General features: G+C 49.7%; 1 protein-coding gene across 1 annotated transcript in view; it reads left to right on the top strand.

Moving 5' to 3' along the window:
- The window catches only part of CACNA1E (calcium voltage-gated channel subunit alpha1 E), a 102,994-nt gene that overhangs the window by 23,056 nt on the left and 66,087 nt on the right, over positions 1-13,851 (top strand). The window contains exon 6 of the mRNA XM_058808582.1: positions 135-316. Within this exon, the coding sequence (XP_058664565.1) occupies positions 135-316 (182 nt within the window). The remainder of the gene's footprint in view (positions 1-134; positions 317-13,851) is intronic.

Raw genomic sequence — 13,851 nt, 5'->3', positions numbered from 1 at the left:
AAAACCCTGGGTGAAGGCATTTTCCAAAAAATATGAATGTGACAGGCACCCTCTCCACATCCCATGAGTGGGAAAAGATCTGGATGAGCTGTCCCTCACCTCTGCCTCCTGTGGCTCTCTGCTGTGTGCTGCAGGTGAACTAGAGGAGCTGGACCCTCCCCATCCCTGTGGGGTGCAGGGTTGCCCCCCGGGCTACGAGTGCCGGGAGTGGATCGGTCCCAACGATGGGATCACCCAGTTCGACAACATCCTCTTTGCTGTGCTGACCGTCTTCCAGTGCATCACCATGGAAGGGTGGACCACAGTCCTGTACAATGTGAGTACTGCTGCTCTGGCTGGGCAGCTGGAGTCTCTTTCTGTGTGCTGGAAGCTCAGAAGATTCAGGGTTTCCTTTGTGAAGGAAATGGGGTTAATCTTTCCAGAGTTTGGGTGTGTTCCTTGCCTCCAGGCAAAGGGAGCTCTAAGGGCCTAGTCCCTATCTCTGACATGGAAATGGGGTTAATCTTTCCAGAATTTGAGTGTGTTTCATGTCTCCAGGCAAAAGAAGTTCTAAGGGCCTGGTCCCTATCTCTGAAAAGGAAATGGTGTTAATCTTTCCAGAATTTGAGTGTGTTCCTTGTCTCCAAGCAAAGGGAGCTCTAAGGGCCTGGTCCCCATCTCTGACTTGTTTCTGAGAACAAAACTTCATGGGCATGTCCTGTAGTGATCTTCTGCTTGAAGGTTGAGCTGGATGGAGGCTCTTTCTGTGTGTTGCATGCTTAGAAGATCCAGAATTTCCTTCGTGATGGAAATGGGGTTAATGTTTTCAGAGTCTGTGTGTGTTCGATGTGTGTTCCTTGTGTCCAGGCCGAGGGAGCTCTGAGGGCCTGGTCCCCATCTCTGACCCATTTCAGAGAGCAAAATCTCATGGGCATGTCCTGCAGTGATCCTCCTGCTTGAAGGCTGAGCTGGAGGCTGTTTCCGTGTGCTGGATGCTCAGAACGTCCCGAGTTTCCTTCGTGATGGAAATGGGGTTAATCTTTCTAGAATTTGGGTGTGTTTCATTGCTTCCAGGCAAAGGGAGCTCTAAGGGCCTGGTCCTCATCTCTGACATGGAAATGGGGTAAATCTTTCCAGAATTTGAGTGTGTTCCTTGTCTCCAGGCAAAGGGAGCTCTAAGGGCCTGGTCCTTATCTGGTGGCCTGGGAAAGCCTCAGAGCAGTTCTCAGACCCCTTCTCTGGGGCAGGGCCAGAATTTCAGCCTCCAGCAGGGAGCTGGGATCTTTGTGCTGATGGAGCAAGGAGTGCCTAAGCTGAGTTCTTGTGGTTTGCAACTGCTGATGCCCAAACCCTTGGGGTGCCCAGAGAGCAGCTTGAGGGCAGAGCGGGATAAAAAGCTCCAGGAGATCCCAGAGTGCCGTTTTGCCATGGGTGACTGGCCATACAAGCATGTTGGAGTTTGTGGGCTAGAGGAACTGTGCCTCTGAGGAACTGTTCTGTTCCCAGCCTCATTTCAGCTGCAATTTTGGTGTCACTGCACCGGGAATGTTTTTATACCCTGGTTCCCATAACGCCTGGGGATTTGCAGAGTGGCACTGCTCTGCAGGAGGCAAATGGATGGCATGAGGTGGGGAAATGCTGCAGGAGGGACTCTGGCACTGGGAAAAAGGCTGGTTTTAAACCCCAGGCTGTCAGCATTGGGGCCCCCCTTTCTTGCTGAATCTGTCCCTCTGGGGGTACAGGATGACTTGTGTGGACAGATGGATTGTGAAACCAAGACTGGAGTAGAAAGGGGAGAGTTCATAGCAAAGGCTTGAACTTTCCACAAGGATTTGGTTTTCCTCTTCCTGAAGGAGACAGCAGTGGCAGGATCTTGCTGTGTCAGTGGGGGAATTAAGCAGGATTGAACCACCTGAGAGTTCAGACCAAAAAACTTCAATTTTATGTCTGTTTTTGGTGTGTCAGTGGGATTAGAGACTCACCCACAGCAACTGTTACCCAGGTAAAATTGAGTATATCAGGGAAGGTGGTTTGCCAGTGTATCATGTGTAGCCTGTGCATGCCTGGGGTTGGCGCCAGCCACCTGCCCTGAGCCTTGTACCTGTATTAATATCTCCCTGCAAAACCTGCTTTCTGCTTAATTAAGTCCCTTTTCTGCTCTCCTGTCAGTGCTGTGGGCACCAGGGGCTGGGCATGAGCTGGGGCTCAGAGATTGGGTGTAGAAAGGGCTCTGGGGAAAGGAAAAGTGCCAGCAAGGGTAAAATATCCCTGTAAAAATCAGGGATAAGCAGTTTGGTTTTCCTCTTCCCGAAGGAGACAGCAGTGTCAGGTGGGGTAATGAAGGAGGATTGAACCACCTGAGAGTTCAGACCAAAAAACTTCAATTTTGTGTCTGTTTCAGTGCTCCCTGTGTCTCCCCCTCCCCAGCAATCATCAGCAGCACTGCCCATGCTGGAGTCCTGCTGGTGGGGTGTGAGGCCATGGGAAACAGGTGGGCAGTTTATGGTCTGATGGACCTCAGGGGTTTGTTTGAGTGAGTCTGGTCTCCTGCTGCTTGGGGTGTCCTTGCTGGGAAGGTTTGAGGTGATCCCTTCAGTGTCTGGGATTTGCTGATTCATCACCTGGCTCTGAAAACCCAGGGGCTGGGAGCTCTGAAAGCTGTGCCTCCCCTACAGGAACCCCTATACATAAATATAAATATTCTATTTTAAATATATAAATATAAAAAATATACTATAAAATATTATATATAATGTATATGTATATATATATAAAAATATATAATATATAAAAATATATATAATATATATTTTTAATATAATATATATTATATCAGGAGGCCCCTATATATAAATATATATTATATATATGATATATATTTTATATATAAACATATAAATATATATTTTTATATTTTTATATATATAATATATATTATGTATAAAATAGGGATTTACTACCCTAGCTGCTAAACTGGGGGCTCTCTGGGACCTCCTTGGGGATCCAAATAATCTTCTCATCCTGATCAGCAAAGCTGAGCAGAGGTGCTCTGTCACAAGTGTCACTTTCACGCTCTGTCACCACATTCCCAACAGCCAGGACCATAAATAAGGTGCCTCCCATCCCTGTTCCTGTGCAAAGAACCAGCTGTTAGTGCTCAGTTATGGGAAGGAGCAGGGAGCTTCCTTGACTTTTAACTGAATGCGAGTTTGTGGCCTTGGTGTCATTAAATGCTGCTGATTCACCTCGGGGGTGGCCAGAGCTGGAGTTCCCAGCATTGCTGGGCTGCACCTCCTGCCCTCCCCAGGAATTTTCCAGGGGCCTCATGGTGCAATGGTTTTGGGTGCTCGGTCCTTTTGTTGTTTAGAGACAGAAAAATGGATTTTTGTCTTTTTTTTTTTTTTAATAAGAAGATGAGGGATGCAGTTCCTGGGGGATGCAGGAGGAGGAGGTGGCCAGAGCTGGAGTTCCCAGCACTGCTGGGCTGCACCTCCTGCCCTCCCCAGGGACTCTCCGGGGCCCTCATGCTGCACAGGTTGAGGGTGCTCACTCCTTTTGCTGCTTGGAGCCACAAAAATGGATTTTTGTAATTTTTTTAATAAGAAGATGAGGGATGCAGTCCCTGGGGGATGCAGGAGGAGGGCTTGGAAACCACAGGGGTGCTCTGCCATCACCTTCATCACTTGGGGCAGCAAGGCAGAGCAGGCTCCTGCTGCTAACCATGCCCCAGGTTTGGGGGGCTCCATTTTCCCACTGGGATAAAGCAATGGGGGACTGTGTCCTTGTGGATTAACACTGCAGGGGAGAGGGAGATGGCAGGAAAAGCACTTTAGCAATCTCTCAAAGAAATTGCTTACTCTAGAATTCCCCTGTGTGACTCTTATCATGATTTTAAGATCTGTTTTTTCACCATTTTACCAGGTTTACAAGTGTGGCTCCTGGAATTTGCAGGCAGCATTACAACAAGCTAATTTCCACATGGGTTATTTAATCCCTGTGCTGGCTTCTTGCTTTCTCCATGTCAGCTTTGCCTTCATGAAGCAGAAATCACAGCATGGGTTGAAATAAAAGAATTGTGGGGTGTTGGTGCTTTTCCACCTCCTGTCTCTGGGAGCTTGGAGGAGTTTGATTTCTTTTGGAGGGAGTTTGGCTTTGGAATTGCTTCTGTGGTCTGAAACAGAGGCACACTCACTGTCCTGCTCCTCTGCCTCTGGGCTGGCCTGGGACCATTCCAGGAAGCAAAGGGGAGAGGGGTTTGAAAATGATATTTCCTGAGAGAGCTGGGAGGACTCACCTTTGGAGAAAAGGAGGCTCAGGGGGGACTTTCTCACTTCCCTACTGTCATGGGAGGATGGTGGTGCATCCATGTATTTTTTTCCTCTTCTAAAAACGTCTCCATAACCTTAATGAAAAAGTTTCTCTTCCTAACTAAATTAAAAAAAACCCTTTTTAAAATATAAACTAACTAAAAATTTTAAGGTTTATTTCTTTACATTATCAATCTGCAGCAGGAGGGGAGCGTTTGCTGGGGGAAAGAACACCAAGATGCTGGTAGCTTCCATAAACACCTCCCAAAATGCAGCAGTGGTGGGCAGAGCTGTGTCCATGGCCTCAGGGGAGGTGGGTCTGGGTCTTGCAGCCCCTTGCAGAGCTGGGCAGCTGCAGCAGAGAGCCAGGGGGATGCAGGGCCGTGGGTTGGGTGCCAATGTGAGCCGTGAGTGCGGGCATGCTGCAGGAGCGGCTGGGGAACAGGAGCTGCTGCAAGGATGGGGGTTTGCAGCATGTGTGACTCAACCCCCACGTGCTTCCAGCGTGCTGGGGGTGCTGGGGCCAGGAAGGGAGGATCCCCTCAGTCTGGGATCTCATCTAGGCTGGGTGCAGAAGGGTTTGGGTGAATCTCACCATGTGCAGAAGTCATTTCAGGCTGGGTTTGCATGAGCTGGCTCAGACTGATTTTGTGTGTGAAGCACCAAACTTGAGATCACAGGATCACAGAATGGTTTGGGTTGGAAGGGACCTTGTAGAGATTATCCAGTCCAACCCCCTGCCATGGACAAGCACACCTTCCCTGTTCCAGGTTTCTCAGAGCCCAAATCAACCTGGCCTTGAACACTTCCAGGGATGGAGCATCCAACACCTCTCTGGGCAGCCTGTGCCAATGTGAGACCACCCTCCTTGGAAATGAATTCACAGAATTTACAGAATCTCTGGGTTGAGAGACCTCCAAGATCACCAAGTCCAACCCAGCCCCAACACCTCAACTAAACCCTGGTACCCAGTGCCACATCCAGGCTTTGTTAAACACACCCAGGGATGGTGACTCTACCACCTCCCTGGACAGCCATTCCAGAACTTTAAATTCTTCCATATATCTAATTTAAATCAACCCTCTTTCAGATTGAAACCACTACCCCTTGTCCTGTGACAACAGGCCCTGCTGAAATGTTTGTACTCATCTTCCTTGCAATTAAAATTCTGAAGGTCTTCTGCTGGAGGCTGCCTTTGGAATGCAGAGGCACATCCATCCTTTTTGAAACAGGGGCTGCTCAGGCCAGCCTGGTTTGGGATGCTGGGGAAGGGAGGTGTATTGATATCTCTGGTCATGCACATGGGTCAGAGATGTGAGAATGGCTTGGCTCTTCTGCTTCCTGCCCGATCCCCATCTGCCCCAGTCACCCTTGGAGGGGTCAGAGGAGGAATCTACAGCAGAACAGTGGTTTTCCAGGTGTGTGTGTGTGTGTGTACAAAATTGCTCATGGCATGTTGGCATCGATTCCTGGGGTTTCACAGGTGTCCCTTGGGGTGCTCAGCGCTCACAAGCCCTCCCTGAAGCACCTTTGTGTGAGCAGTGTGAGTGACACCTGAGCATGGTGCAGCTCTGGGGGGATTCCTCCTCAACCTTTTGGAGAGTGAGGGCAGTGCCTGGCTTTCCATAGAGGCAGCAACATTGCCTTGACCAGACAGGATTTTCCTCTTTTTTGGGGGTTTGCTCAGACCTGGGATGAGCCTGGAAACCTCCCTGAGCCCCAGTCCTTCCAGGAGCTGCTGCAGATCCTCTGGACACTGCTGTCTGTCTCCTGGGGTCCCAGGGTGTAAGAGCCTAAATGAGGGATGTGGGACTCCAGGCAGCTCTCCAAAATGCAGTTTATTGTATCTAAGGTGTTACAGCATCCAGGATTGTGGGTGACAGAGCTGTGCCTACAGCTGTCAGCTCCAGCTGCAGGTAGGCCTGCAGACCCTTAGTTTAGGTTACAATGCATTGTATACTTTTCTTTGCTGAGATCTTAATACATTAGAACCAATCTACAGCTTAACTTTTATCTGCAACCTATCATAACTACTATAATTACCATATTCATGTTACTATTCTCCAATCACTAAAAGTTAGTACATTACAGTTTAAGCTAGAAGTTGGTTTTCAGTTTTCTTGCAGTGGAAAATTCTGAGACCTTTTTGCGGCAACATTTGCTGCCTTGTTTGCCTGTGCTATCTTTCTGCTTGGTAAAAACATCTTGTTTGGGGTGGGTTTATCCTTTGCTTTAAGTCATAAAACCCCTTCTAACTAACACACCCTTTGCCTCCTTGGTTATCCAGTAAGACTGGCTCAGCAATTCCTTTCTTCTATATCAAAACTTGATTTCATTTCTATTCCTTCTTCAGATTCTACATTTAAAAATCTTTCTGCCAAGCACACATATCTGTGAGATTTCTTGTCAAATTTTCATCCTTCCCAACACCAGGACAAGAGCTGCAGCCGTGCCAGCTGTGCACCAAGGGTTGTGGGAGCTGTGCTGGTGGTGCAGGGATCCCAAAAGCAGTGATGGGCTGGAGGAGCTTGGTACAGCAGGAGGCTGATGCATAGTGGTGGCTCTCAGCAAGGAGCTGGGAAGAGGACAAGAAGGAGGAGGAGGAGGGAAGGATGGCAAAAAGAGGGAAACCACCTGGCTCTTTAGCCCTCTGTGCTCTGGGATGGCTCAGCCAGCCGGGTGTGTGGTGTTTCACCCCACAGACACTTTTGGCCAGCTGGATCACCCCAGAGACACTTTTGGCTGGCTGGATATGTGGTGTTTTTGAGACACTTTTGGCTGGTTGAGTGTGTGGTGTTTCACCCCACAGACACTTTTGGCTGGTTGGGTGTATGGTGTTTCACCCCACAGACACTTTTGGCCAGCTGGGTGCTGCAGCTGGGCACATGGAAACAAGTCCAGGCCTGCAGGAGCTCTGGTGGTGGTGGGATGGAGCTTTCCCCCATAACGGGGTCTGCTCCTTGGGTTTACCTCTGTGTAGAAGCTTTAAGGCGATGGTGAAGGAAAGGAGTCGGTTCTGATGGAGGGCTTGGATCCAGAGCGTTATTCTGGCCCACAGGCCTCTGAATCCAGCACCAGCTCCAACACAATTCCCTGACCCCGTGGTTGCTGTTCCTTTAACCCCGGGGAGAGGGGCAAGGAAGGGGTAGGAGCCACCAACCAGGTCCAAGGGACAAAGAACACCTGGATGGCCCAATGCCCCCCAGGGGTAGAGGGCATCCTTTGAATCTGCCAATCTCTCAACACCCTTCTGGAATGCCAGGACTGACAGACAGTGCCGGGAGGGGAAAGGAGAGGAGACTGACACACCTGGCAGGGAATGATCAGTGGAGGGACCCGAGGTTCTGAGGTAAACCCTGAAATCACAATGCAACAGGACACAGCTCTTTCCTCCCCCCTCCTCCAAAATGCTGCTTTAAGCACGGCTGGAGCAGATTCAGAAAGGAGGGTACAGGTTTCACCCCAAGGGTTCAAGCCTTTCAGAGCTCACAAAATGAGCTGTTTTGCCCCAAATGGCTCCCGTTAGTGCCTGTGGTGCCAGGCACGTGTGTGGCAGCCAGCCTGCTCTCCCCTCTCCTCCTCCTTTTGGAAAATCAGAGCACTTTCCTTCTCCACACTCAGCAAAGCCAGATCCTCACCAGCTTGCCAAATGTTCCTGCCGTTTTTTTTCCCCTTTCTTTCCCTTTTTCCCTCTGTGTGTGTGTATGCAATGAAATGACGCAACAAGAAACAAACTGTGTCTGCTGGATCCCATCTTCCAGGCATGTTCCATTGAAAGCTGCCTGCCCCACATCCTCCTCCCTGCCCACATTGGGGGTACCAGGGGGGCTCTGGCATCACCCAGCAGCTCCAGACTCAAGGGTGGGAGGTGGCAGGGAGGTCTCAGGGCTGCCTTGCCCATCTTTGTTAAGCCCAGGATTTGTAATTCCATTAGCAGGCTTGGTGCTGGTGTTGGTGAGGTGTTGTATTTGCAGGGTGCTTTCGTGGCAGGAGGAATGAATTTGACTCCATGTTCTCAGAAGGCTAATTTATTATTTTATGATAGTATATTATATTTAAAAATGCTATACTAAATTATACTAAAGAATACAGAAAGGATACAGACAGAATGCTAAAAGGATAATAATGAAAACTCATGACTCTTTCCAGAGTCCTGACACAGCTTGGCCCTGATTGGCCATTGAACCAAAACAATTCACATGAAACCAATCAAACAATCACCTGTTGGATAAACAATCTCCAATCACATTCCAAAGCAGCAAAACACAGGAGAAGCAAATGAGATAATTATTGTTTCCCTTTTTCTCTGAGGCTTCCCAGGAGCAAATCCTGGGCAAAGGGATTTTTCCAAAGATATGAATGTGACAGTGAGGTGTTGGAAAGCTGGTTCCAGACCTCTTGGTGGATGTGCTCCTGTCCTCCAGGGCTGGGTTATGGGGCTGTTGGGGTGTGTTTCCCCAGGGCAGCACAGCTGAAGCCGGTGATGTTCCTCCATGTAGGAACGTCATAAAACAACGAAAAAAATCCCATTGTGGGGCCCAAGCTGCCTCTCTGGGCTTGCAGCATGCCCAAAACAAAGCAGGGAGCCAGGTCCCATGAGAAAACAGCCCCAAAGGTGATCCTGTGGAAGCCAGGCCCTGCTGCAGAGTCCAGCTGGAGAGGCAGCACATTGGTCTGCACTGGAGAGAACTGTGAAGCTTTGCAAATGCTCCATCAGGAAAAGCTCATCCTGCATTTCCCAAAGGAATATAAAAAGCCTGTCCCAAAGGGCTTGGGTGAGTGATGGGACCTGCTCAGCTGCGCAGGGAGCAAGGCAGGAACCTGGAATTTCTTCATTAAAGGAGTTAGTGTAATTTAGGGATTAAAATTCCCATGTCTACCCCGAATTCTGCAAACAACAATCTCCTGATACCTTCAACAAAGGGGAAAAAAAACCTATAGGAAAGCACAGTGGACCAAGGTGATGAACTACAGAGGGATATCAAGAACAAATTATGCCCCAAAGGAATGGGAAAAGAGGCTGCTCAGTAAAGACACTGACATCTTGGTGCCAAAAAAGCCTGAGGAGTGGTTAGAGGTGTGCTGGGGAAGGTGCAGGAGGGGTCTGGGCAGGGGGGAAAGGGAAATTTTGGGAGCAGAAGCAGAGGGATCACAGTGAGGGATGGCTGTGGGCAGAGGCAGAGCAGGAGGCACACACAAGGACTGGGTTTGTGCATCGATGCTGGGGCATCTGGGGGCAATTTCTTGGTGGGATGGAGGAGAGCAGCACTAAAATTGCTCTCAGTGCCTGTTTCAAATATTTTGAAAACGTTGGAATTTTAGTAATGCTTCTAGCAACACATTTTTTGCATTTTCCCTTTAGGAAACAGAAAAATGAAATGCATGGTGTCCTTTTCCTGCTTCCCCACTCCCTCCCTCCCTGCACACACTCAGAGACAAGATTATGCTGAGTTTTATGTCCTCCTCTGGCATTATTCCTGCCTGTCCCTGGCACCCCAGAGCTTCCCAGGGCCAGTGAAGGGCACTGCTGGGGTGCCCACCCTGCTGGAGACCCTGACACTGGGCCATGGCAGGATGTGTCCCACCCCAGGCCAGTCCTGGTCTTGCAGAGGAAATGCTCCCATTTCCTCATTAACCTGATTTGGGACAGCAAAGCATTTCCATTCAAATCTTGTCCAGTGCCAGGGTCACTGATGGATCCCAGGCAGGGAGTGAGGCATGGCCCTGCATGCAGGAGATTCAATTACTGCCATTAAAGGGAACAAGGAGATCTGTTACTGTGCTGGGGAGAGCAGCAGTGGGTGGCAGGGGCTGCAGGGAGATGCTTAGGCCAGGGAATCTGCTGAGAGGTATTTTTATAATTCATTTTCTCCCCCTTTTGCTGGGCTGTGAGGCTGTGGCTGCTGGCCCGTGTGTGATTCTCAGCTGGATGCAGCTGTGGTTTGCAGGGAGGAGCAGGTCAGGAGCTGGGGAGGTGATGCTGGGGGGCACCATCAGCCGTGGCAGGGGCACAATTTGCTGTCACCACCAGGCAAAAGCCGTCAGAAGTTGCCAAGCCAAGGGTTTGGAGCACAAATCATGGAGGCTGTGGTGGTTTTGCACCTCCTGTCTCACTCTGCAAGCACCTGAGAAGTGCTGGGGAAGGCAGGCACAGTTCCCAGGGTACAGGCCCTTGAGATCCATGGCTTTCCCCATCATCCCCAACCCTCTGTGTGAATGCAATCCACACCCTGCTGCTCCCTGAAAGCTTTGGGTGCCCACAGGTCCCCAGATCCCCTCCTCAATGAGGGAACTGCTCCCTGGTGAGCAATGGAGTGGCCATGAAGGCTCCCTGCACAGCCTGAACCTGTTCCCTGTATTTTTAGCCAGGAGAAACTGACTTTGAGGGGTTTATTGAGGTTTTCCCCCCTCCCTTCCCCTATAGCAAAGAAATCCTGAAGGTTCCCATGCGCTGCAGCCCGAGGGAGGGGACGTGTGGGCTGTGAGCTTGTGCTGTGCATTCAACTTGCGGATATATTTAGATTTCTTTAGATTTCTGGCCCCCCGAGTGAGACCTGCTTTTGCAGCTTCCCGCGCCTTTTCCTGCCCTTTGGGGGGGGAAAAAAAGGAAAAACCAAAAAAAAAATCACCAAACAAACACCACAAGAGCTGCCTAAAGAAATAACCTTGTGGTAGGGGGTTGAGAAGCAGGAGCTGCTGGGGGCTCTTTCCCTCAGGAGGGTCCTGCTCCCATGCCTTGGTGGTGTCATTTGTAGGCTCAGAGGGCTTTCCTGGCAGCAGCAGGGGTCATTCCAAGGTGTGAGCGTGGTGGTTCTTGGTCTGGAGGCCACAGAAGGGTTTGGGGGATGGTGGGGTGCATAATGAGGAGGAAGCATCTCAAAGGGAAGGGAGGAAGCAGCAAAGATTTGGCACCAAGCAGCTCCTCCATTTCCCAAAGGAATATAAAAAGTGGGTCTCAAGGTGCTTGGGTGAGTGATGGGACCTGCTCAGCTGTGCAGGGAGCAAGGCAGGAACCTGGAATTTCTTCATTAAAGGAGTTGGTGTAATTTAGGGATTAAAATTCCCATGGCTACCCTGAATTCTGCAAACAACAATCTCCTGATACCTTCAACAAAGGGGAAAAAAAAACCTATAGGAAAGCACAGTGGACCAAGATGATGAAGTACAGAGGGATATCAAGGACAAATGATGCTCCAGTGGATGCTGGGGGCAGGAAAGCCCAGGACACATCCCCAAGGACTCCATGAGGAGTGGGAAAAGAGGCTGCTCCATCAAGACAATGACATCTTGGTGCCAAAAAAGCTGGGAAGTGCAATGAGGGCTGTGGCAAAATTGTGTTGACACAGAGCTCCTGGAGGAGCAGTGAGCAGTTCCCCACCTCTGCAGGTGGAAGCAAGGCCCAGTGAAATGACTTCTGGAGAGATTTGGGCACGGATGGACATTTCAACCCTACTTTTGGTCAACACAAAGCAGCAAAAGGAGCGATACCAGCAATGAGGGCATGGCCAACGTAGGAACCATGGAAGCCCAGCACTGAGACCACTGTGCCCACCAGCCTGGCTGCTTGGGATGGCTTCCCCCCTGAGCTCAGAGGGAGCTGGCACATGAAATGGCAGGTCTGGTAACAAGTATTTTTAACAGCTCCATCGAGTTGGGGGAGGCACCATCTGACTGGAGAATAGCGAATGCGGTGCCTATATTTAAAATCTGGGGGGAGGAGGGGAGGAAAAGTAAGGCAGGCAGGAATAGGACTGTGAGGATGACCTCGATCTCATGCCATTTCAGAACAGGTTTGGGAGGCAAGGGAGGAAAGTGAATCATGGGTTTGTCAAAGGTAGGTCACGCCAGGCTAACCTGGCATCTCAGGCCTGGAGACGTCCCAGGGCTGCTCCTTGTAGTAAAGGGATGGCTGTGGGAGAAATGGGAGAGGGGGGAGAGGAAAAGGGGATATGTTGGAACCCTGGCTGCTGGGAATTTTAGATTTTCTGTGCTGACAGGCACTGACCCCCAAGAGAACACTGCATTGACCTGAGGCTGTGGAGAAGGCTTCCAAAATGGAATGATAGAACTGGGATTATGGATGTGAGCATGGTGGATCTTGGTCTGGTGGCCACAGAAGAGTTTGAGGGGTGGTGGGGTGCATAATGAGAAGTAGCTTAAATAGAAGTGTGTAATATCACATGGTGGAAAACCTAGAGTTTAAGGTTTTAGAATATAGTAATATATATAAAGCAACATGGAGGATTTAGGAAGGAGGCTGGTCCTTCTTCTCACCTTCTTCTCCATGGGTTTGGGTGTTTTGGATAAAATATCTTCTACTCCATGGGTTGGGGTGGTTTTGGATAAAATACCTTCTTCTCCATGGGTTTGGGTGGTTTTGGATAAAATACCTTCTCCAAGGGTTTGGGTGGTATTTGGGTAAAGTACCTTCTTCTCTGTGGATTTGGGTGGTTTTGGATAAAATACCTTCTTCTCCAAGGGTTTGGGTGGTATTGGATAAAATGCCTTCTTCTCCATGGGTTTGGGTGGTATTGAACAAAACACACTCTTCTCCATGGGTTTGGATGGTTTTGGATAAAATACCTTCTTCTCCAAGGGTTTGGGTGGTATTTGGGTGTAATTGGATAAAAAAGTCTGCATTGCAGGCCACAGGTGGTTGGTTATGGGGTTAAAAGTAAAAATAATTCAGGTGTCACTTCTTAATTGGACAGTTTATCCTTAAAAAGCCTTGTAGAGAGAGAGACTGGGCTCCATTTTTAGATTGTTAGAGTGAAATGCTGTAGAAGTCACAGTTTGTGAGACTTTAACAGAGATAAGAACTAATAAAATCTGAGTCTGAAGAAGACACGCCACCCCATGAGGGGCTCTGTGAGGCTGGCAGGGAAGTGAGCAGTGCTGGGATGGTGTTGAGGGGACAAGAGAGGATGTCATCAACTCATGGAGTCCTTAGGGATGTGTCCTGGGCTTTTCTGCCCCCAGCATCCACTGGCTTCCCAGAGCTGGAGGGACAGAGGCTGCCACCCTGGGCTGGGAGGCCTTTGGGATGTTGGATGCTGTGAGAAATGGAAATCCAAAGCAGTAAAGGTCTCTCCTTGGAGCTCAGGTGTTGTTGGCTGGGAAGCAGTGGTGTGGAGGAGGAGAGGGTGATATCGGGGTGGCCACAAGGTGGCTGCAGGGCAGGGGTGGCACAAAGGAGGAGGGAGGGTGGTGGGATGCAGGGGAGGTGGTGAATTCTCCGTGGCATCATGCAGGGATGGAGTGTGACTGCCCAAATTGATCACTCCTGTGTCCAGGAAGGATGAACTGAGCCCGGGCTGGAGCAGGGAAGGGGCTGCTGGATAAAAGTTGGGCAAGAGAGAACTGGAAGAACCTTGCTTTGGCCAGGAAAGCAGAGGCTGGAGATGGCTGTGATTGCTGTCTAGAAATAGATCAGGGTGGAAAGAGGAAGAAAAAGAGCTATTTCAGCCAAAGGCCAGGGCTGGCAAAAGAACGGTGCGGTGTCGAAAATGACCACAAATAAATTTAGGCTGGAAATTGCAGCAGCCATTGGAGCATCTGCTTGAGG

Source organism: Ammospiza caudacuta, chromosome 7, assembly GCF_027887145.1.
Source record: "Ammospiza caudacuta isolate bAmmCau1 chromosome 7, bAmmCau1.pri, whole genome shotgun sequence".
NCBI classification, from domain to species: domain Eukaryota; kingdom Metazoa; phylum Chordata; class Aves; order Passeriformes; family Passerellidae; genus Ammospiza; species Ammospiza caudacuta.
The sequence above is the reverse complement of the archived record's forward strand: the minus strand, read 5'-3'. Positions and strand labels throughout refer to the sequence as shown.